The 21,594-nt window shown below is 39.7% G+C and overlaps 1 protein-coding gene across 1 annotated transcript in view; it reads right to left on the bottom strand.

Moving 5' to 3' along the window:
• PLXDC2 (plexin domain containing 2) overlaps positions 1-21,594 on the bottom strand; it is a 269,613-nt gene that overhangs the window by 24,649 nt on the left and 223,370 nt on the right. The window contains exons 8-10 of the mRNA XM_089533334.1: positions 15,979-16,074; positions 12,273-12,354; positions 19-79 (exon numbers count right to left, since the gene is read on the bottom strand). Of these exons, the coding sequence (XP_089389460.1) occupies positions 19-79; positions 12,273-12,354; positions 15,979-16,074 (239 nt within the window). The remainder of the gene's footprint in view (positions 1-18; positions 80-12,272; positions 12,355-15,978; positions 16,075-21,594) is intronic.

The raw sequence follows: 21,594 nt of genomic DNA, 5'->3' as shown, positions 1-21,594 counted from the left end.
AGAATGTCTGATTATTACCTCTTCAGGGCAGCCACCATCTACCCAGTCTTGTCGGTGACGATCAAATCCACTGGAACATCTTTAAATGATGGAAGAGATTAAAATTGTCCGGAGGCAAATGAAAAATAGATTGGTTGGATAGAGAGAGAAAGGGGGGGGGGAGGGGAGGGAAGAAAGCAGTTAAGTCCTTTACTGTTAAATCTGTATGATCATCAGAGTATTCACTTCATTCAGGATGATTTTCTGAGTAAAAATTATTAATTCTTTCTATAAGGACCTAATTTCCATAATTAGACCATTTGAGATGTCAGTGTCTTTTTGCTTTGGATAGTTAATAGCTTCATTGTTCTATGCAGCAGGAGATTAAGATTTGATCTCAAGCCCATGGATTTAAGCCAATTTAATTCATTCCATCCAGATTTTCCTCTGCTTTCTAATGGACAAAGTTATACTACAAAGAACATGATGTACCAGGTGCTACAGTTTTCTTTTCATCATAGTAGGCAATCAGAGATATAAAGGCACTCATGAATGTTTGAAGGGAACATGCCAGATTTTGAGCAAGAACCCATCCAAAAGACTCTCAATGACAATTCAGAAGACTTTATTTGCTTTATTTTTCATTTTTCATTGTAGAGGCTTAGGATACTCATAAACTATTTCCCCAATTAAGGAAAAATTAATGAGGTTCCCCACAAATTATAATTTATAGTATGTGATGAGCTAATTTTAAACCAGCTGGTACATTTACACATTAATTATTCCCACAGAGGATTCAACCACACAAAAATGGCATTATTACTCCTAAAATGACTTGAGATCTTGGAATGGAAACAAGGCAACCTTGTAACAATGAAGAGGCAAGGTTATCAAGCTTAAGAAAACACACTGTAATGGACAAGGCCTAAAGTCCAAGAGGAAACAGAATGGTTATAGTACTTCTCAAGATAAAGCAAGACAAAACAAGAATCCTCATCTGACAGCATATTGTTGGTTTTATTTCTGAGAAAATAAAGATGGTCTGCGCATTGAGTAATGGGATGATATTCAATATGGGTAGAATGTCAGACAGGGGCATTTTTATGAGTGGCTCTTCAAAAGCTATGCTTGGGAGGAGGAAGACAGTGATGATCAGATTTCATTTTTGGGGGGATGTTGGAAGACTGAGAGTGGGAGACTGAGAGAGTTTTAGAGTTAAAATTTAGGGGAATTAGGAGGTCATGCTCTGTTTATTGTGCCCTATTGTATTACTATAATCTTTAAGACAAGACGGGCTATTTGAAGGCAGTACCCAGTGCCTGTGAGATAGAGTGAATTAAGCCTTTAAATAGCCTAGTCAATGTACATCTCTGGAGTAGGAGGTCTATGAGTCCTCTATGAAAAACAAAGGTGGCTACATTTCTTAATACAACTTAGGAAAACAAAAATACTTTTTTGGACTATTGCTCCAAGAATTTCTCAGTGACCTTGCTGGCTAGGGAACTCCCAGAATTGTAGTCCAAAATATAACTTTTCTAACCCTGCGTGGGTAGCATCCTTGGCCTAGAGTTGTTAAGAGAACAAGGTTCAAAGATATGGCCTGTGTTGTTGGTAATCATTTTTACTTTCAACTCTGAATGAACTCAGTGTTCAATGTTAATGGAAAAACAGTTATGGAAAGTTTGTATTTCACGACAAATCTAGGGAAGCCAGAATTCAAAATGTAGCTGATTGTATAACTACACAAACATATAAAACTGTGGCTGTAATCTTATGCATCCTTATTGGAGAGTATGTCGTATTGAACTGAATGGCAATTGTTTGAGTGCACATGCATAACCTTGCATTGTAAGGATGCAGTCCTGAAAGCTGTCACTCACTTATCCTCCTGTTTAGAAGATTTCTATCCTGCCTTGACTTAGTAGAACTCAATCCATAGTGAAGCAGGCAATCTTTGTTTACTAAATCTCTGCCTCTATGAAAAGATCTGAAATAGTACGCATCACAAACATGAGGAACTAGCAAATAATCTGGATTAGTTTGCACTAGGAAAATGAAAAGAATGACAGGCCCTGTCTATTCAACGCATCCTGCTGACGCACTGGTGAGCCTAATCATTCTTATTGAAAAGCTGCTTTATCAGGAGCAAGATAGTTTTGGCTCCAAGTGGAGCTATCTACAAAATATTTCCAAGGCATATGTCAGAGAACCATCAGTCACAGAGCATATAATCATTGTTGCATCCCCAAATTATGACTCTGCAAGCTATCATTACAATGTATTTCCTGCTTAGAACACAACATTTAATAAGCCTTTCATTTACTGGCACAGCGATAATTCCCCATTGCCACAAAAACACCATGCTAGATTTGATTAGTTATGCCATTTGGACCATCTGTCAACACAGACGTTTTATAACAACTTCATTCTCAAAGGATGACCCAAGTTTGCTCCTAGCAAAGCAATTAACAGAACCTATGAAATCCTGGGATTTGTAGCTTTACAAATCCTTCTCTGGAAAAGAATGCTAGTACCTTATAAAACTATGAATCCCAGGATTCTGTAGGATGGAGCCATGGCAGTTAAAGTGATGTCAAAACTGCATTATTTCTACAGTGTAAATGCATCCTAAGTGACATCAAAGTGTAACTTGAGGGATAATGTCATTCCATTTACAATGGAAGTGTAACTCATCATAGTTACAGGAATGTGGTTTCATGAAACAGAGGAGGAGGAATCTTTAAGCCCACTTCCTACATGGGCATTTTAAAACTTTATGTTTTACTGAAAATAATATTTATAACAATATAATGTAAAAGTAATTAGGTATTAACATCTGTTACAGTTTCTTTGCAAGCCATTATAAAAAACTAGCAATGTCAGCCCAGCCATATATTCCTAATACTAGAAAAAAGCAGGGCTGGGGAGTAGTGGTGATTTTGGGATTATTCCTTGTCCTACTCCAGCATAAGATTTCCCCCCTTAACATTACTCTTACTCCTACTCCTGTAAAAACCTCTTTCTCCTTTACTCCTTACTCCTACTCCCTAGCCTTGGGTGAAAGCCCCTTTTTTGGTATTTGCATGTACAATATAGTAACAGGAATAAGGAGTAACAAATATATTTTGTTACTCCTTATTCCTACTCCTGCAAAAACGTCTTACTCCTTTACTCTTTACTCCTACTTCTACTTCCCAGTCCTGGAAAAAGGCCATTTGCTATGGATCATAAAGGGGGGAAAAAACGCAGAAAGGACTTGTTTCACTTATCAAGCACAGGAAAACACCTACATTTAGGCTGTTCAAAATAACAATTTGAGCAGTCACCTTCATGATAGGAATGGGAGGTGCTCAGTGCTTCATGTCATCAGTTAGCTCAGGATGCACACAATGTATTTAAAATGGTATTCATTACAATGACTGAAGGGCTGTACTGTGTTTCAAAACTGGCTTATATGTCAGAAATTGTCAGTGGTTCAACAGGGCAAACAGAAAAGGGTCAGAATCTATACGTCAATTAAGAGAGGTACCCAAATGTCTCGTGTTTTCATATAATTACAAGTATTTGATAAAGTGGCTATTATCCTGCATCATAGAGGTCATGAGGCTAAGAAAACTGAGAGCACAAGTCTCCCTGGTCTTGTGTTATGAATGTCTACTGTTGATTGGTTGTGGGTTACTGTAGCCCCCTAAATATGCAGCCCAAACATGGGATGATCACAGGAGATGATTTTTCAAATAATCTCTTATGTGTACATTTTAGATATTTTGTTCTATTAAAAATAATATTGCAAGAATACAGATTGAGTCTCCCTTATCTGAAATTCCAAAATCCAAAACTGTCCACATGACTAGCTGAGATAGTGACACCTTTGCTTTTGGATGATTCAATGTAGACCAACTTTGTTTAATGCAAAAAATGTATTTAAAATATTGAGGATAAAATTACATTCAAGCTATGTGTGTAAGGTGTGTATGAAACACAAATGAATTTCAGGTTTAGACTTAGGTCCATCTCTAAGATATTTCAGTATCTATATGTAAATATTCCAAAATTCCCAAAACTCCAAAACCCCAAACACTTCTGGTCCCAAGTATATCAAATAAGGGAGACACAATTTGTATACAGTACCATAAAATACCAAGTAATATCACTCCGGACTATCAACTCATCATTCCTCCCCACCCCCTATTTTTCCCCTTTTAAAATTATAATATTAAATTGTCCCTATTTTCTTCCAGACAAACAAACAAAAGAAAACAAATACAGAATTAATGGCATAACACCCCCCCCCCCCCCCGCCAATACACGGCTACCTCTTTTTCCATTAGGAGAAAGTTCTCCTCCTTTCATGATTACAAAATCCTATTAATTGCTCATTTTGGGTTGATACCATACAAGTTCTTCATAGAACTATATTTGCACACTACAGAAAGAATATCTGTAGTTCTGCAAAGTCTTATGTGCCTATTCCAGATATGGACATCATAGAATAATTTGAAAAGAACTGGAATTTTAAAGTGGAAAAGAGAAAACTCTTCTACTGATTTAATCAACAGAGACAAGAAACAAGCTAAGGAAAGGCTGGAAGGTCCTATGACAGATGGTGTTCACAGAGCTTAGAATGATGTAGGCTCGAAGTTCCAGGAGTATTGGTTTTTCTCTTCCCCTCCAGGTCACATTTGTCTTTAGATGAATGCAAAGTCAAATTAAAGTGAACACACAGCAAAAACAGTCAAATGCTGATTACTGATGAATTATAGAAGAGTAGGGGCTCATCAGTTTTCTCATTACGAATACCCATTAGCACTCATTATATGTAGAGGTGGGAAGCAAATGATTTAATTACTGCTATTATGCAGCACATACACTGGAGGAATAAGCAGCAAAGAACATCTAAGGGTGGCTTGTCATGGACCCATGAATCCTCTATAGACACTGGAAAATGCATGCACACTGAGCACATGGAACTACTTGCTCCAGCTTTTCCCAGCCAGCACTTTCTGCGTATTTTATTTTCCACTTGTTCCTTTATTGTCCTGTCCACCATTCATAATCAATACATCATGTGCCATGGTGCATTTAGGCTGTATTTAGATATCTCTTTCTCCAAAGCAAATCAGTGTGGGAGAAACTAGACAAAGCAAAGCAACAGAACATTTTGAGGAATACATAAAAGGACGGTCGGATAAGGAGTTGAGCCTTATCAGCCTTCCTCATAGGAAGTCATGAGGTCTGATAGGGAAATCAATTTTCCATACAGGATCTATGTTTGTCTTCAGGTTCCCCCAATTGCAGTTGACTGCATGTAGTATACAAAACTTCAAACTATAGGAAAATGGATTCCAACTATACATTAGAAAAAACTTCCTGACAGTAATAGCCATTCAACAATGGGACATACAGCCCCACAAAGTGATGGAGTCTTCTTCTTTGGAGGTTTTTAAACAGAGACTGGGGGGCTGTACAGATGGGTGGCATGCAGCTGCCCTTTTCCTGGTTGGATCGGGGGCACAGCAACCCCATGCCACAGCCCCTATCTGGCCTCTGGAGAGCGCAAAAAGGAGCGGCCAAAAGCAGCTAATTTTTGCGCCCTCCAAGAGGTGTTATAGCTGTGGTGGCACGGCTTTATGATACCACTTCGGTGCTACATCATGTGGATGTAGCACCAGAGGGGCGTCATCATGGCACGTGCTGTGTGAACCGGCATGTGCCAAAATGGCATCCTGGGGGCAGGGTTAGGGCATGCAGCATGAAGATGCTGTGCCCTAACTCTGCCCACAGGCCAGCACAAAGTGCCGGCCTGTATTGCTTCTGAATGACCATTTGTCGGGAGTGATTTGATTGGGTATTCCTGCATGGCAGGGGGTTGGACTGGATGGCCCTTAAGGTCTCTTTCAACTCTGTGATTCTATTACTCTATAAGAACAAAGAAAATACCTCAGAAGAAGAAGCAAACATATAGGCTAGAATCTTGACATATATGTATGTAACTTAGAGTTATGTAGACGTCTTTATTAAAATATTTTTATTCTACCCTATATATTATAATGATTTCAGCATGATGTCCAAAAACAAAAAGATTCGAACAGTTTTAAAATCATCAGTAAGAACAATGTAAACAAATTAAAAGCATATTAAAGAGTGTAACACTTATGATAGTTAAAAAACAGTTAAAACAGTTTAGGACAATCTAAAAGGACACACGTGCAGTTTTGAATGAACTCAAGTAAAAAGCTATCTTTTTACTTGGAGCTGGAAAGAAACCATTGTTGGCACCAGTTGGGGCTCTAAAGGGAGTGCATAACTTGGACACTGCAGCAGGGAAGGTCCTCTTCCTATTATGCCAAAATGTATTGCTCCCACTGGTGGAACACAGAGAATGTCCCTTCTAGAATAATCCCATGCATGGAAAGGAATATAAAGGGAATGGTGCTTTTTAAAGTACTTTAAATATTTAAACCTATGTGGGGTTTTAAATGTCACCCTTAGCACCTTGGCTTTGGACCAAAAACATACTGGCAGTCAATTCTTTTAAAACTTAGGCCACATAGGCGCGTTACAAACGGCCATAAGGGACGTCCTCAGGACGTCCTAGTTTTAAAAAGGGGCGTCACTTCTTGACGCCCCCAAACCTAATACATCCTGAGGACGTACAAGATGGCGGTGTCCCATCTACATGGGGGCTGCCAAGATGGCGTCATGAACGCGCCACCTCCAAACGAGGCAATGCAGACGTGATGCCATCGCGCCGCGTGAGGGCGCTTAGAGCGCCCTTTACGCAGCACAAGAAGGAGCTCCGTTTCGGAGCTCCTTCTTGGCTTTGCATCGCTGGGCGCAGATTTCAGACGGCTGCACCAGCGGCGCGGAGGAGAAAGGCGCCAAGCGGCCCCTTTCTCCTCCTCCCCGCCGCCGCGGGGTGTCCTTGGGGCTTGAAGCCCCAAGGACACCCCTTTCCAGGCTGCGGGGAAAGTGCCTTTTGCCACTTCCCCACGGCCCAGAAAACGGCAGATTGGGGCCTCAGCGGCTACTGCTCTAGCCGCTGAGGCCCTGATACACCGGGGAAAGGGGTGGGTACAGGCCGCCGCTTTTCGGCGGTCTGTAACCTGCCATATTTTCTTTATGATGCTCTACTCAGAAGTCCAGTTGCTTCATTTTGTATTAGCTATCTTCAAGGGCAGCCCCAGGGAGACTGCACTGCAGTAGTCTCATCAGGGTTTTCCACTGCATGGATTACTGTAGCTAAGTTCTTTCTCTCCAGGAAAGGCTGTAGCTGGTGGAGCATCTGAAACTTGCCCCAAGCACTTTGTGCCACAAAGTCTACTTGGGCCGCTAATGAAATGGATGTAGAAATACTCCGAAAATATGCACCTCTCCCCTCAGGGAAGTACAACCCCACTGAGGACATGCCATTTACTCCAAGTGCCCCCAACTGACAGAAACTTTGTCATATATGAATTCAGCTTCACCTTAATGGCCTACATCGATCCCATTACAACATTAAATGTCCAACATCAGATGTTTAGGTGTTAGTGTTAACATTCAGGATTCCACTCTCTGACCCTATGCAATCAAGATAACATTAAGACTGCATTTTAAAATAATGATGATGACAACAGCAACAACAATAAATACTAATGATACTAATAGTAATACTGGCAATGTATTGTAGAAATAGAAAAGTGCTCCCATCAAATCTTGGTTATAATATAAACTCATCAGAGGCTTCTTACATTTCACCTGGGTTATTGCTGTGCAGATTTAGTGCCATACTACTAGTGTCTGTTTATACATTTCATCTGAATTTTTTTTGAGCAATTAACTTTATTTTCATGACAACTAATTATTTCATTACTATGAGTAAGCTGCAGAGATAGCACATGCCCTTTAATCAACACAGCCATAAAAAGATTTTCTAGGGATTGATATGCAGCAATGGGGTACCAGTTTGTCCCTTCATGGGACGTTTATAGAACTTATGAAGAAATGTGCTTGGTTAGGACTTCAGTTTGCAGTACCAGGTAAAAATATTTAGTTAGGTGTTAAGGAAAAAAAAAAGTCTAATTCATCACCAATTAAATCAACCATAATCACACAATGAGATAGTTAGCTTCAAAGCATCCACAGACAGCAAGCTCATGTTGTGGAGGAGGAAGAGGAGGAAGAGGCGAGAGGAAAGAGGAAGAGGCCGCAGAAGGAGGCAGGAAGCCTCCTGCTGTGGAAGAAAAGCAAGAAAAAGCAAGAAAATGCAGACTTGGATTGGAGGAAGAGGACAGTCAGATATCCTGCATCCAAATAGATTAGGGTTTTATCAGTTAAACCAGCAATGTGAAATAGGCTAGAGAAGAAATGTGAAACTACTGAGTTGTTTAAAAGATGTTGCAAATTGTCTCTAAAAGGTTATTTGCAGAAAGCCAAAGGCTAAGCCATGGAAATACTATACATTTCCAAAAAGTATCTCCTCAATATTATCTCCTTAATATGCTGAAAATAAAGCCAAGGTCTAATTCTGTTCCATATCCTGCTGAATATGGAAACCCCTTAATTTATTTTTAATGGTTTCCTATGCACATTTTACAGACATATTAAGTTTAGGGCTTGCTGATCCAGACCCACAAACAGTAGTTTATGGCTGCACTTGAGATGTTTGGCTTTTTTCATAATTGCTGTTGTAAGTAGCATTTCTTTAGTAATCTAACAACATCTGTTATCTTTTAACTTGATACATGATGACAGATAATCAAATACACATTGCAATTGGTGTTAACCTGCCTTTTACATTTCTCTGCATAAGCTAGGGAGAGGTAACTTTGGAAGTGTTAGGGCCTAATTTTCACTCCTAAGACCTGCTGAGGGATGTACTAGAGTCATCTGTTGTAGACTACTGTGACCTGTTTAAACTCAAAGTTAGAAAGGAAAGGCAAAACAAAATATTTGTAAACATTTTATTTTTCTTGACATGGGGAGGGCATTGTAAATCTCTGGGCTTAACAGAGAACCCGAGAAGGTTCTGTTGGACCACATAGCTGAACTTTAAAGAAGTAATAATGAAGAGATGGCCGAAGAATTTTTATTCTCTTTCCCCTGAAGTTCCACTTGGCATTAGGAATCTACATTCTTCTTTATAGGAAAAAGCAGCAGCAGAAGGCCCTACCTCGTAACTGGGGAAGATGTGCCTCAGAAACACAAGACATGTGCCAGCTTGGTTCGATCCTCCTCTCCTTCAGAAACCAATTGTCATTCACATTCCTTTTTGTACGTCTGAGCTGTGACAACACTCTCCCCTAGCACCCTGGGAGAAAGGGAAGTTTTGTTTATCTGTTTTTTAAAAAACAGATAACCAGAGAGGTGGGAATAGAAAGTAACTCAGAATTGCAAAAAGCTACTTTTTGGACTGTTTGATTCAGAGTCACCTGAATCTAGGGATTCTTTGAGATGTAGTTCAAAAAGATAAAGATTCCTAAGGTCTCTGATAGTTGCTTCTCTTTTCTATCTCACCATTCAGCAAAACTTTTAGATGTAAGAGACATTTGTATAATGTAAAGCACAAGAGTCTCAGTGGAATATGCAGTGTATTTCAATTCAGGAGGCAATCCAGGTGATAAAATGTACACATATAGTTCCTATGTTAGTACAGAATACAGACTAATGTGGAATTGTGTACTTTTATTTATGCTTCTAGCATATTTCTACCTTAATGCAATTGTATCTAAAATTATTAAGAAAAGGAGGAACAGAAAGGAGTTATCGCTTTGTAAATGCTGAAGTAAGATTCAGCTGCCAGTCTGATCAACTTTTTTTAAAGCATGAAACAGACATGAGGGACATCATCAACTTGTCTGTCTCAGGCAGAAAAATTTCTTGGACCAGCATTGCAAGTCAACATCAAAAATTGCCACCAAATATCCATGTGTTGGTTTAATATAAGCCCTATTTTGTGATGCTAGAAAGTACCCTGAGGCCTGTTACAGACTGCCAAAATAAAGCTGCTTCGGGTCTCTTTGGAGGTATGCTGTTTAAATGATGCATGCATCCTAAGAATCCGGAAGCTGCACCAAAAGCTGCACTCCAGTGCTTAGGAATGGAGTGTGGCTTTGGTGCGACCTCCGGACTCTTAGGACCCATGCATCATTTAAATAGCATACCTCCAAAGAGACCCGAAGCAGCTTTATTTTGGCAGCCTGTAACAGGCCTGAGTTTCAAATGCAAAACCTGTTTTTTTACAAGGAAACTACAGTTTTTCCACAACAGAGGCTAAAAATCCAAAGCTGCATCCTTATCCTGAAATTGCATATCAGAAGAGCAGAAATGGTGTTCAAATGCATAAATGCAATGAAACCAAAATAACCAGCAATTAGTTTAGATCAAGGGCAGGCCATGGCATAGGGCCAGGAATTTTTTTCCACCTCTATACCCTCTCCTCTCTTCGGCTACACCATCACATCCGGACATGTTGAAAGTGATGCTTAGGTCCAAAACACACTGCAGAAATAATCTAGTTTGAGACTGCTTTAATTGTCCTGGCTCAATGCTAGGAAATTTGGGAACTGTAGTTTTGTGAGACATTTAGCCTTCTCTGTCAGAGAGTTCTGGTGTCACAGTAAACTACAATTCCCAGAATTCCATAGCACTGAGCCAGAGCAGTTCATGCGGTCTCAAACTGGATTACTTCTGCAGTGTGTTTTGGACCTTTGTCACTATCAGGTGCCATTTTTCCTGATTTTTAGCCTTATTGCTTTGGGATAGGTGGGTTTTGGGAGGTGAGTGGCCCAAACTGCCACATTTGTGGATGGTATGGAGCCATTTTCGAGGAAAGAATAATCTCAAAATTGACTATTAAGAAAAGCTTTGGGGGATTAGGGGCTTTGCAGGACTATGAAATAGGAGGTAAGGCCTCAAAGTTGGCCTAAGTCCTCACTTTCCCCATCCACCATTTAGAGGCATTTGAATTCTTACCACTGATTTGTGACTAGGCTTCTCTTTTATTCCACCCTAGTAGAATTTCTTTATCATAAGGAAAGGGACAATGATGATTTTGCTGAAGGTGGTAATTTGCATTGCAAAACATATGGTGCACATTGAAAACAACACAGCAGATGATTTGTGTACATTTCTGATGAGTGGGGTAGTGGAAAATTTTAACATAAAGGTGTTTATCATAACAATCGCCATAGCTTCATAACCCCAAATTAAGCAGTTGTGCTGACCCATCAACAAACCAGCTCTAGGATTTTTCAGCCTCTGCCAGCTAAATCATCTAAATTGCATGTTCAGAACCAGCCATATCTAAATACTTCACATTACAGGTAACAACAATATATTATTCCTGGGAAAATCCATTTTTCCTCCAGCTATTTTGAGATTTCAGCTAAACTCTGAAGGAACAGAGAAACCCAGGGGAGGCAGTTCGCAATATCATTATCCTTACTAATCAAAAAAGTGGAGGCATTTCATTTGTTATAGCGTTGGCTGTACACTACATTGCTGTTGCTGATCAGTAAAACATGCCCTCCCAATAAACAAATGCAGAGAAACATACCACTACTACCATTATTTTATAGAATTGATAATAGCAACTGCATTATCAACATAGGCTTCTGAATAATTCTCTCTGGTTGATTTTCAGATCAAATCAAATCAAAAATTATAATTATCAAAACAAAGGGAAGGCAGATATGGTTGGGAATCTCCAATTTAGGAAGCTTCACATTAGGAGATACTTTGAATATCTTCTTTAATTTAATAAAACAAGCCATCTTGTTCTTTGTATTCAAGTCCCATAGTTTTTCCCCATTCCCCCACCTCCATTTTTAAGCAGATGGCAATATAAAGAGATGATGTTGGCTAGCCTTTCTCTTGCTTCAGTTTGATAAGTGTTTTCATCCATTCATAGATAATCATACAGGAATATTTCTCATTTTGTACTTCTAGTTGAATGACTTGTGGCTCCTGCCTGGTTTGATAGCTTTACTTTTAATTATACTTCACAATACTACAGTATGTTGTAATTCTAAGGTATTCCCACCAAGTACGGTAACTAGCTCTTCTTTCTGAGGGCTGATTGTGCTGGCAATGTCCAGCTGACAATGAGAGTGTCCTGTGACTCTGCGAGAGAAATGTTATTACTTTATATATCGCAAATTAAAAGGTCAAATGCATCACTTCAGTTGTCACCAGGAATAAATCAGTCCAATTAAAATGACCTCTTAGGAAATAGATTGGACAAGAGAAAAATGGATTCATTATCAGGGCAATTGTATATCAAAGGCCAAAAAATGAACTAGCTTTCTTACCTTTGGAGTTTATTGCACCAGCTGCAGTTGAAGCCAATTTGGGCTGTGACACAAGGCCCACAGCTGTTAAACTGGAGGCAGGCTGTAAAAGCAAATTGTTAGTGTTACACTTTATTTTATTTTTAACAATCAATAGTTTTCTCAGGAGTTTGAGAGTAACGCAGAGAATAATCTTCTCAAATAACTGGAGGGCTGTGGGTTTTTTTTTTTTTTTTGCAAGAGTGGGGATAGTTATCCAGGATTAACAACAAGATATGCATGATGGAGGAATGTACACATACTAAAGATCTTTTGGATTCAGTTTTTAATCCCATTTGTAAAAGTAATGTTATTTCCACAAATCTACATATTTCCCCTCTACAGTTTCTAAATTTGCTATTTGCCATGAAAGCAGTCATGGCTTCTTTCTGTCCATTTCCTTTGAGATTCTTACATTTTACTGTGCAAAGCTAATGTTTTTGTCTTAAGGACATAATAAACTAGGGCAGGGAACTGTGCAAGGGTTGTAATACAATTAAGAAAAGGCTGGTAGCTATCATCTGATGGTTTCTCTGCCAATGTGCCCTCTGAGTCATCTAAAAAAATTAAAAATACAATCCACCCCACACACTTCGGTCCTCTGGGAAGAATCTGCTACAACCTAAGAAGACCTGACTTTCAGCGCTGACCCAGAGGACATTTTCATCAGCCGCTCCCAGGCTCTGGAATGACCTGCTGGATGAGATCCACCATATTACCATCTTGGAAGCTTTTAAAAATGCTATTAAGATGGATCTCTTCCGGCAGGCCTTCCCAGACTAGGTTAGATTCATTAGATCCATTAGACTTGCCTCCCCTTCTATTGACACCTCTATTGCTACTGATACCAAAATTGTTTGATACTATAATCCCTGTCCCCGCCTCCTCTAGAGGAAGATTTGTTTCTTCCACTAATCTGCCTGAAATTTTAATGTATTCCTATTGGATAGTTTTAAATTCTTTGATGTTTAATCTCTTTTTATGAGTCGATCACTGTTTATATGACAGGGGGCAGGGTTGGGGTCTTGGGATTTTTAAAATGTAATTTTTAATTGTTTGATGTTTTATTTATACTATTGGAATCTGCTTTGATTCCTTCAGGAAAAAGCAGAATATAAATAATAATAATAATAATAATAATAACAACAACATTGATTTACCATGGACAAAAAATGGAGGTGGAAGAGCTGTGACGCAAGCATTTATTACTATTCTGCTCCAGAGAATAAGACCTGGAACAATGGATGCAAGCTATAGGAAAAGAGATTCCACCTAAACATTAGGAAGAACTTCCTGACAGTAAGGGCTGTTTGACAGTGGAATACACTTCCTCAGAGAGTGGTGGAATCTCCTTCTTTGGAGATTTTTATACAGAGGCTGGATGGCCATCTGTTGGGGATATTTTGATTGTGAATTCCTGCATAGCAGGGGTTGAACTGGCCCTTGTGGTCTCTTCCAACTCTATGATTTTATGATTCCATTTCTTTTGGAGCAACAAGCATACAAAGTAAGCTTGCCACTTCCTGATTCTTAAAGGAGCTCTGATCACTAGGTACTGTGCAAATATACAATCACCAGACAATGTATGCTGTGATACTCTGGCTAGTTCTGACAAAGTAATAGATCATCCAGTGTGTATGTTATATCAGTTACCCTGTTTTGCAGTTTTTTGGTTTTGTTTTGGTTCTGTTATATGCCTTGATATCTCACTAGTGTTCACCATAGCTGAATCTACACTATAGAAATAATGCAGTTTGACACCACTTTAAGTGCTGTAGCTCCATCCTATGGAATCCTACAATTATTATTATTATTGTTAACCTTTATTTATAAAGCACTGTAAATTTACACAGTGCTGTACATACAATCTTTTTAATTGGACAGTTCCCTGCCCTCAGGCTTACAATCTAAGAAGACATGACACAAAAGGAGAAGGGAGTGGTGGTGGGGAAGAGGCCTCTCTAGTAGGATAATACATGAGTGCACAAAAACCAGACCCTGTTGGTATAAGGGACGCTTACCACTGTGGTGTCCAGGCTCAGGGTACTTCCATGCCGGTGGGCTTCTCCTCTGGAATCCATTTGAGAAGGCAGCGAGAATGGAAGGGAGTGTTGGTTTGTCAGGTCTCTACTTGCCCAAGGCTCACCAGGGCTTAATGCCACAGCTGGAGCCTTGGGGATTGGCCATGTTGGCCAAACCTCTCCCTGACGGTTACATGGCACAGGGGGTAACTTGTCTCTAGTAGGACAATCTCCTGGCGTGCAAGGCAAGGGTGTCTCTGAGGATGAGTATCTGTCCCAACAGGATGTGGCCTGTCTGGAGGCGGTGGAGGAGGAAGGTCTCGATGTGTTGGTGGGATCGGCAGAGGTTTATCTTTGTTAAGGGGGCCGGATGCAGCCTTAGAGCTGGTCCCAGGGCTTGAAGCTCCAGGAGGACTCGACACACGTTGCTGCAGAAGATCTAATCTTGGGGGCACTGGGGGGAGTGATGCCTGTGGAGCCACTGAAAATGGAGGAGGAGGACGTTTTACCTTTTCACCAACCAGTTCTTTCATCAAGAAGAATGTCTCATCAGCTCGGTCATCGTCGTCATCTTCATAGTTGGGGGAGGGGGCACCTTCAGCACCTTGCCTTAGCAGTCCTCCCGCACCTCTGGGATCAAATGGGTCAACGACAATGGGTTCTGTGCCTTTAATTTCACAGCAACAGAATGGACAACCCTGTCATTCCAATTCCACGATGTAGACTTCCTCCAAGAAGCAAATGGAATGCGGCATAATGGGACAAGTCTGCTCTGCAACCTGGGTTTGAGCAGAAATGCCGGCTACCAGAACAAAGGTCTGACTGATGTGGAGTACTACGATTCATAGTTTTATGAGATCTTTAGCCTTCTCTGCTCAACGAGTGCTGGTGCATAACAAAACTACAAATCCCAGGATTATGTAGGATCAACCATGGCAGTTAAAGTGGTGTCAAACTGTGTTGTTTCTACAATGCAGATACACCCTATGCTTCTCTTGTTTATTCATGAGTATTCCTGCCCTCTACCTCATATTGGCTTGATTTAAAAAATCTGATTCATTAAAAAAATCTGGTTCATTTTTCATCTGGTTCATCGACTACACACTCAGTGTGGTTTCACATCTACAGTTCTAACATCGTGAGATAACAATAAAGTTGGCAAGGATGTCTGTCCTTAAGCACAGAGGGTTGTGAGCAGCAATGCCAGTTGCACATTTGTAGTGCCCTTGGGAACCTTCTGCCTGCCAAACATCACTGAGGCATGCCCACACCAAAGAAGTTACTTTAAGCAGTGAAAGACAAAGAAAGAAACTTCTATGGTAGAAAAGAATCAACCAATCAATGACAGTGGATGAGGAATGTTTAAGCATGCAGATTATATTTTGTATGAACAATATTTAATTCTGCTGAATGCTGAAATAACGTGGAGACCACAGCACTGATCAATTCAGGACACAGAAATGGGTGTGGAATAAACCAAAGTTATTTTCCAGTATGCTGTTACATGGTTTTAGATGTCACCAGAATTTGAAAGTTATGAATAATTTAGAGTTATCATGAAAATAATGTTTGCTAAATACAATACAAACAATTGAGAAGATGAGATATCTATTTTTTTAAACTCTTTTAGAAGGTTACATTTCATGTGCTTGTTGGACTTGACTTACTAGGAAGAGGAATCATCTCAACAGCTGACAGATTGGTAACCTTTGACATCTGAAGCTCCACTCTGTGATACTCATATATTGTTCTTCTACGGACATCTGCCAAGAAAGAAACAAGGATGTTAAATTCCATAGTGTAAAGTTGAATTTTCATTTGAGTGTCTCCTTACATTAAAATACTGCCTTTTGCATGGAAATTCAGGATTTATTTCTGCTGTTTGAATGGGAGACAAATTGAACTCAAGCAGCATGAACAGCTATCATCTGGGGATCCATTTAGCAATGAAACCACTGTATAAATCAAAGCATTTTACATTTTGAGGTAATGAGGACATAATGACATTTCTTTTAAAAATAACCTACCAACTAAAAATGGTATTCATGCTGATCCTATTCTTGGGTTTTCTAGGATAAGCTTTAGGACTCTACACAGAGGTTTTCACTGCTTTCCTCTGTCTCAAACTTAGAGAATGTGACTTGATCAAGACCATCCTGTGGGTTTTCATGGCTGAGCAGGGATTTGAATTCTTCTGGTGTTCTGGAATCTTAGCCCGTACTATACAACACTGATGCATAATAATAATAATAATAATAATAATAATAATAATAATAATAATAATATTTATACCCCGCTCTTCATCCAAGGCTATCAGAGAGGCTTACAATGTGTGAATTAGACATTTCCCTGTCCTCAGGCTTACAATTTTGTTGTTATGTGCCTCCAGGTCATTTTTGACTTATGGCAACCCTAAGGTGAAACTATGATAGGGTTTTTTGGCAGGTTTCTTCAGAGGGGGTTTACCACTGCCATCCTCTGAGGCTGATAAAGTGTGACTTACTAAAGGTCAACCAGTGGGTTTTTATGCTCAAGCAGGGAATCAAACCCTGATTTCCAGAGTCGTATCCAGTGCTCAAACCACCATACCATACTGACTCTCAGTACTTCTTCTTCTTCTTTTATACTTCCCTTGGTTAATACTAATATGCAAGTGGGTTTGAATTTTTACTGCAAAACCACATACACTCCCCTTCAGCTCCTTGGAACAAAGGTGGGTAAACAAGTGGGATGAACAAATAAATCAGCAACTATGACACTGTTCCAGAGTTATTAGCAAGCAAAATGTAGTGATGTGCTCAACAGAATCAATCGGTCCATTCCAGTACAGCTTAGCAAATTTATTTTTTAAAACTGGCCATGCTGGCTCAGGGAATCTGGGAACTATAGTCCAAACAAAATAACTTTACATAGTTCTGATTGTTAAAATTGTAGTAGTGACTTCAGACAGCCAGCAGGTGTAGTGGTTTGAGCCCTGGACTATGACTCTGGAGAACAAGGTTCAATGCCTGCTTGGACATGGAAACCCACTGGTGGCTTTAGGCAAGTCACTCTCTCTCAGCCTCTGAAGAAGGCAATGGCAAGCCCCTCTGAACAAATCTTGACAAGAAATCCATGTGATAGGTTTGCATTTGGTTACCATAAATTGGCAATGTCTTGAAGGCACACAACCATAAAATTAGTGAGATTAAGTACAGTATACTGGTCAAGTTTGTTACATCCCGAGTACAGTGGATGGAGCTTCTGTTCTTATTTTGTAGCCACATATTGGCAGAATATGGCACACAGACCAACTCACAAATTATTCTACTTAACTTCTTATCATGGCTGAGCAGTTGTTGCCAATTACCTCAACTTGCTATTTTAGTTTAGGGCCAATTCGTTTAATCATGAAAGCATTCTCTCTGCCCCCCCCGGCCTCATTTTCTTCTCTCTAATATGAATGTTAACATCCTGTTAAGTGAATAAATTACCACCACCAAGCCAGTCTGAATGAATTATTAGGAAGATTCTGGCTGAGATATCTCCTCTGGAAGGTCTGTTACCTGTCTGGGGCTTCGAATGCACTAGACTAAAATGTATGTGCAAAATCTAAGCTAATTTGGGTTAGATTTGAGCAGCTGCCTTGCCAAGGAGAGATTTATTCCCCTACAGTGACTTGTCCATATGATGCAGCTGCCAAGTCAAAGCATCCAGTAGTTGTGTTTGAAAGGAACTCCTGGCGTTGCCAGAGGCTTTAATTTGTTTCCCAGATGATGTCAGGACCTTTGGTCCAAAAAGGCAAGCAAATGAATATATAAATAAAAAATGATAGCACTGGCGCTGTCGGAAACTTTCAGTGTTCCACCATTAGCACAGGTTAATGCAGGGTATGCCAGTTTGGTGTAAACCAGTGGGTCCTGAGTGTGCTAATCAGGAAAAGAGTAGGAGAAAGGTATTTGAGGAAGCAAGAATACCTATGCATCAAGCTCTCATTAAAAAAAAATCCCATAGTTTAACTATGGACTTGACTGGCTCTAGGTTTTTAAGGCTGCAACCCTGTATATAGATCTTCTCCAAATTGTACTCCCTAGGGGGCAGCAGATCAGGGCAGCAGCTATAAACACTAACCTAGCAGTAAGCAACATTATAATTCTGAGTAGGCATGTATAACAATATCCTTAATCTTTAATCAAATGGATAATGATTGATTTTTTTCATATGTGTGTGTGTGTGAATCTTGGCTTAATTATTAATCAACATAGAGACTGTAGGGAAAAATCAGAAGATAAAGACATATTATTAAATACCAAAGTCAGAATCATTTGGATAATCTGATTGCTACAAATGGGTGTGGAAGCTGGATGGTGTAGAACAGGAGAAGGCCTCCTCTGGGACTGCTCTCACACTTTGGAACTTCCTCCATAGGGAAACTAGGATGACTCCTTCTTTGTTGTCCTTTTGGCAGAAAGTTCAAACTTCTTTTCCAGCAAACCTTTGGAAGTTGAGTTTAACAAAAGGGCTTTTGATGGTGCTATGCTGTTTTTAGTTTTTTCTTTAAGTAAGATTTAAATGGTGTTAATTCTGTAGTTGTTAATATTGTTTTAATCTTAATTTTGTATGTTTTAACATGTTTTATTGTATTTATTTTAATTATAGGTGTCTTTTTATATTGTAAACCAGAGGGCAGGACGCTGTCAAATTAACAATGTGGAATCCACTCTTGGGAGTCTTTTTGGCTGAAACGTAGGGTATAAATGCTCTAAACAAACAAACAAACAATATTTATTGCAATTTATGACCTTTTGTAAGCCACCTTGAATTTCAGTCTGGAAGAAAGCTGGGATATAAATAAAGGGATGGCTGGAAAACTGAGGGGAAGAAAATCAAATCGTTTGAAATGGAGTGCTGGAGAATAGTTGTATGAATGGGTTGCTAAAAAAACAAATGAATTGGTCTTAGGGTAAATCAAAACCTGAACTTGCACTAGAAGTCAAAATGATTAAATTGAGGCTGTTGGATGTATCATGAGATGATGTGACTCATTGGAAAAGACAACAACATATGGTAAACTGTAAAGCCGGAGGAGTCCACACTGTAGGCTGATTGATTCAATCAAAAAAGTCATGGCACTGAGTTTGCAATGTCTGATCAGAACGGTTGATGGCTGGGGATCTTGGCAGTCTCTCATTCATAGGGTCACCATAAGTCAAAGTCAATTTGATGGCAAAAAACAACAGCAACAATACACACTTGAAATGCGATCAGTAACATGTGGGCTTTCAGAGGATTGACTGCTATGTCCATCACACCATGCCATTTTTATGTTGTCTAGAGTGGCTGTGAGCTGCAATCAAATTACATGAGGAAGACCTCATGTTCCTCACCCCTCATTTAAATTCTGGGGCCTACAGTCCAATAAGGGCTGGAACAAACCAGCAAAAAAGCCAACTTTCTGGCAGCTTTCCAAGTCAGCAGGCAGCTGCCCGGCGGTTTACACAGTGGCAACTGTTTGTGGTTCTGGTAGTGTGGTGTTTAGATGCTGCATGAGACTGAAAAGCTGCTGATGCAATGGAAAAGGCTCCCTTTTTCTAGTGCAAAAAGGAACGTCATTTTGCCAGTTCTTTTTGCACCAGAAAAAAACGGGATCGGGGCCATGGTGTGTGACTGTCATGGCCTCAATCTGGTGCTCAAAGGGACGGTGTCTGTTTCAGCCCTGAGTTAAGTTTCTGTAGCTTTTTTTTTAAACAGAAAAAGGTACTTGCAGAATAAATATATTTGACTTTTTAGATCAAGCATTACAAATAACACAATAAATCCTATGACAGTGATCAGCCTACAGAACCATCATCATAGAGGACAAGGTCAAGGAAATGCAGGGTGAAGACAGGTATGATCTAAAAAACCAAAAAACTGCAAAACATTTACAGCATTGCAAGCTATATTTCAGAGGAAGAAACTGGCAAAACCAATTCTAAGTATTCTTTGCCTAAGAAAAACCTGTGAAATTTAAGGGGTCACCACAAGTCAATAGATGACTTGAAGGCACATACACAAACAAAAGGTCATCTTTCTTACTGATTTGACAGATACACTAAATCACTATGCTATGTAAGTATTACTATCACTATGCTATATAAGTAAGCAGAGACATCCATTTATGTTATGGGGAGAATCCTGTACCCTTAACCATGAGATTTTACAGAGTTGAAGAGGCAGGAACAGATGGGTTATATTGGCTGAAGAAGAGTCTCAAGAATTTTGTAATCTGCCGTGTAGTAGGAAGTTGACTTGCTCCAGAAACATGCTCTCTTCAGAGGTCAGAGATCTGTATGTGTATACATATGCTTATGTGTTTTGCGTTGTGGTCCCAAGGGCTAGATTGTGCCTAATCTAATATTCTATTGATATACCATATAATTAAAGTATTTTCAGTCATATCATTAAAAGTTTTATGTCACACAGAGGAAGAGGAACCAATGAGTGTAGTAAACCTAAAGCCATTGATTTCCTTGAGTTATTATCACTTGAAAGAGCTTAAAGTTTGTTATAGTTCTATTTCAATTTAAAGAGAATAACTATATGAGCCAATGATTTATTCTTAACAGAATTGAATTTCTCTCTCTCTCTCTCTTTTACAACTGAGGCAGTAAACTGTCTTAGTGTTTATTCATCTATAAAAATCTAGTAGGCTGGATCAATATTTGATACTTTGTGTATTCAAGATCATTTAATACAGCATAATCACACTTTAGCACACTTTTATTGCCCCCTTGTTCCCATAAACAAAGTGATGGAAGGCAGGAGAAGTGGTAGACTCTTTCTCCTGTTCAGTGGCATCTAATACATGGACCCAGTATCTAATTTTACACTAGTTAGTGGTACTGCTAACAGGGTTATTGTGACTAGACACCACAGAAAAACTGCTCTTTTTGTGGTTGATTTGCCATAGGTTACAATTTCCCATGATGAGACAAACTGTCTTGTATCTAACCCAGTGAGTCCCAACCTCTGGCCTTCCAGATATTCTGGACCTCAGATCTTCAAATCCCAGACTACTGGCCAAGATGGCAGAGGCTTCTGGGAGCTGAAATCCAAAACACCTGGAGGACCAGAGTTTGGGAATCACAGTGGCGGGATACAGACGGGCAAAAAGGGGTGTGTTCATGACGTCATGAAGGTATAGCCTTCAGACGGCCCTTACCTGAATGCCGCCATGAACACGCCGCCCGCACGCCCCAAGCAGGAAGAAGCGGCATTAAAAAGGTGCTGCTTTTCCCCGCTTCTTTTCTATATACTGCGCA

The sequence above is a fragment of the Sceloporus occidentalis genome, unplaced genomic scaffold (assembly GCF_023333645.1).
Source record: "Sceloporus occidentalis isolate IW3139 unplaced genomic scaffold, rSceOcc1.0.p SCAF_7, whole genome shotgun sequence".
Taxonomy (NCBI): Eukaryota; Metazoa; Chordata; class Lepidosauria; order Squamata; family Phrynosomatidae; genus Sceloporus; species Sceloporus occidentalis.
This window is presented reverse-complemented; position numbering and strand designations above follow the sequence as displayed.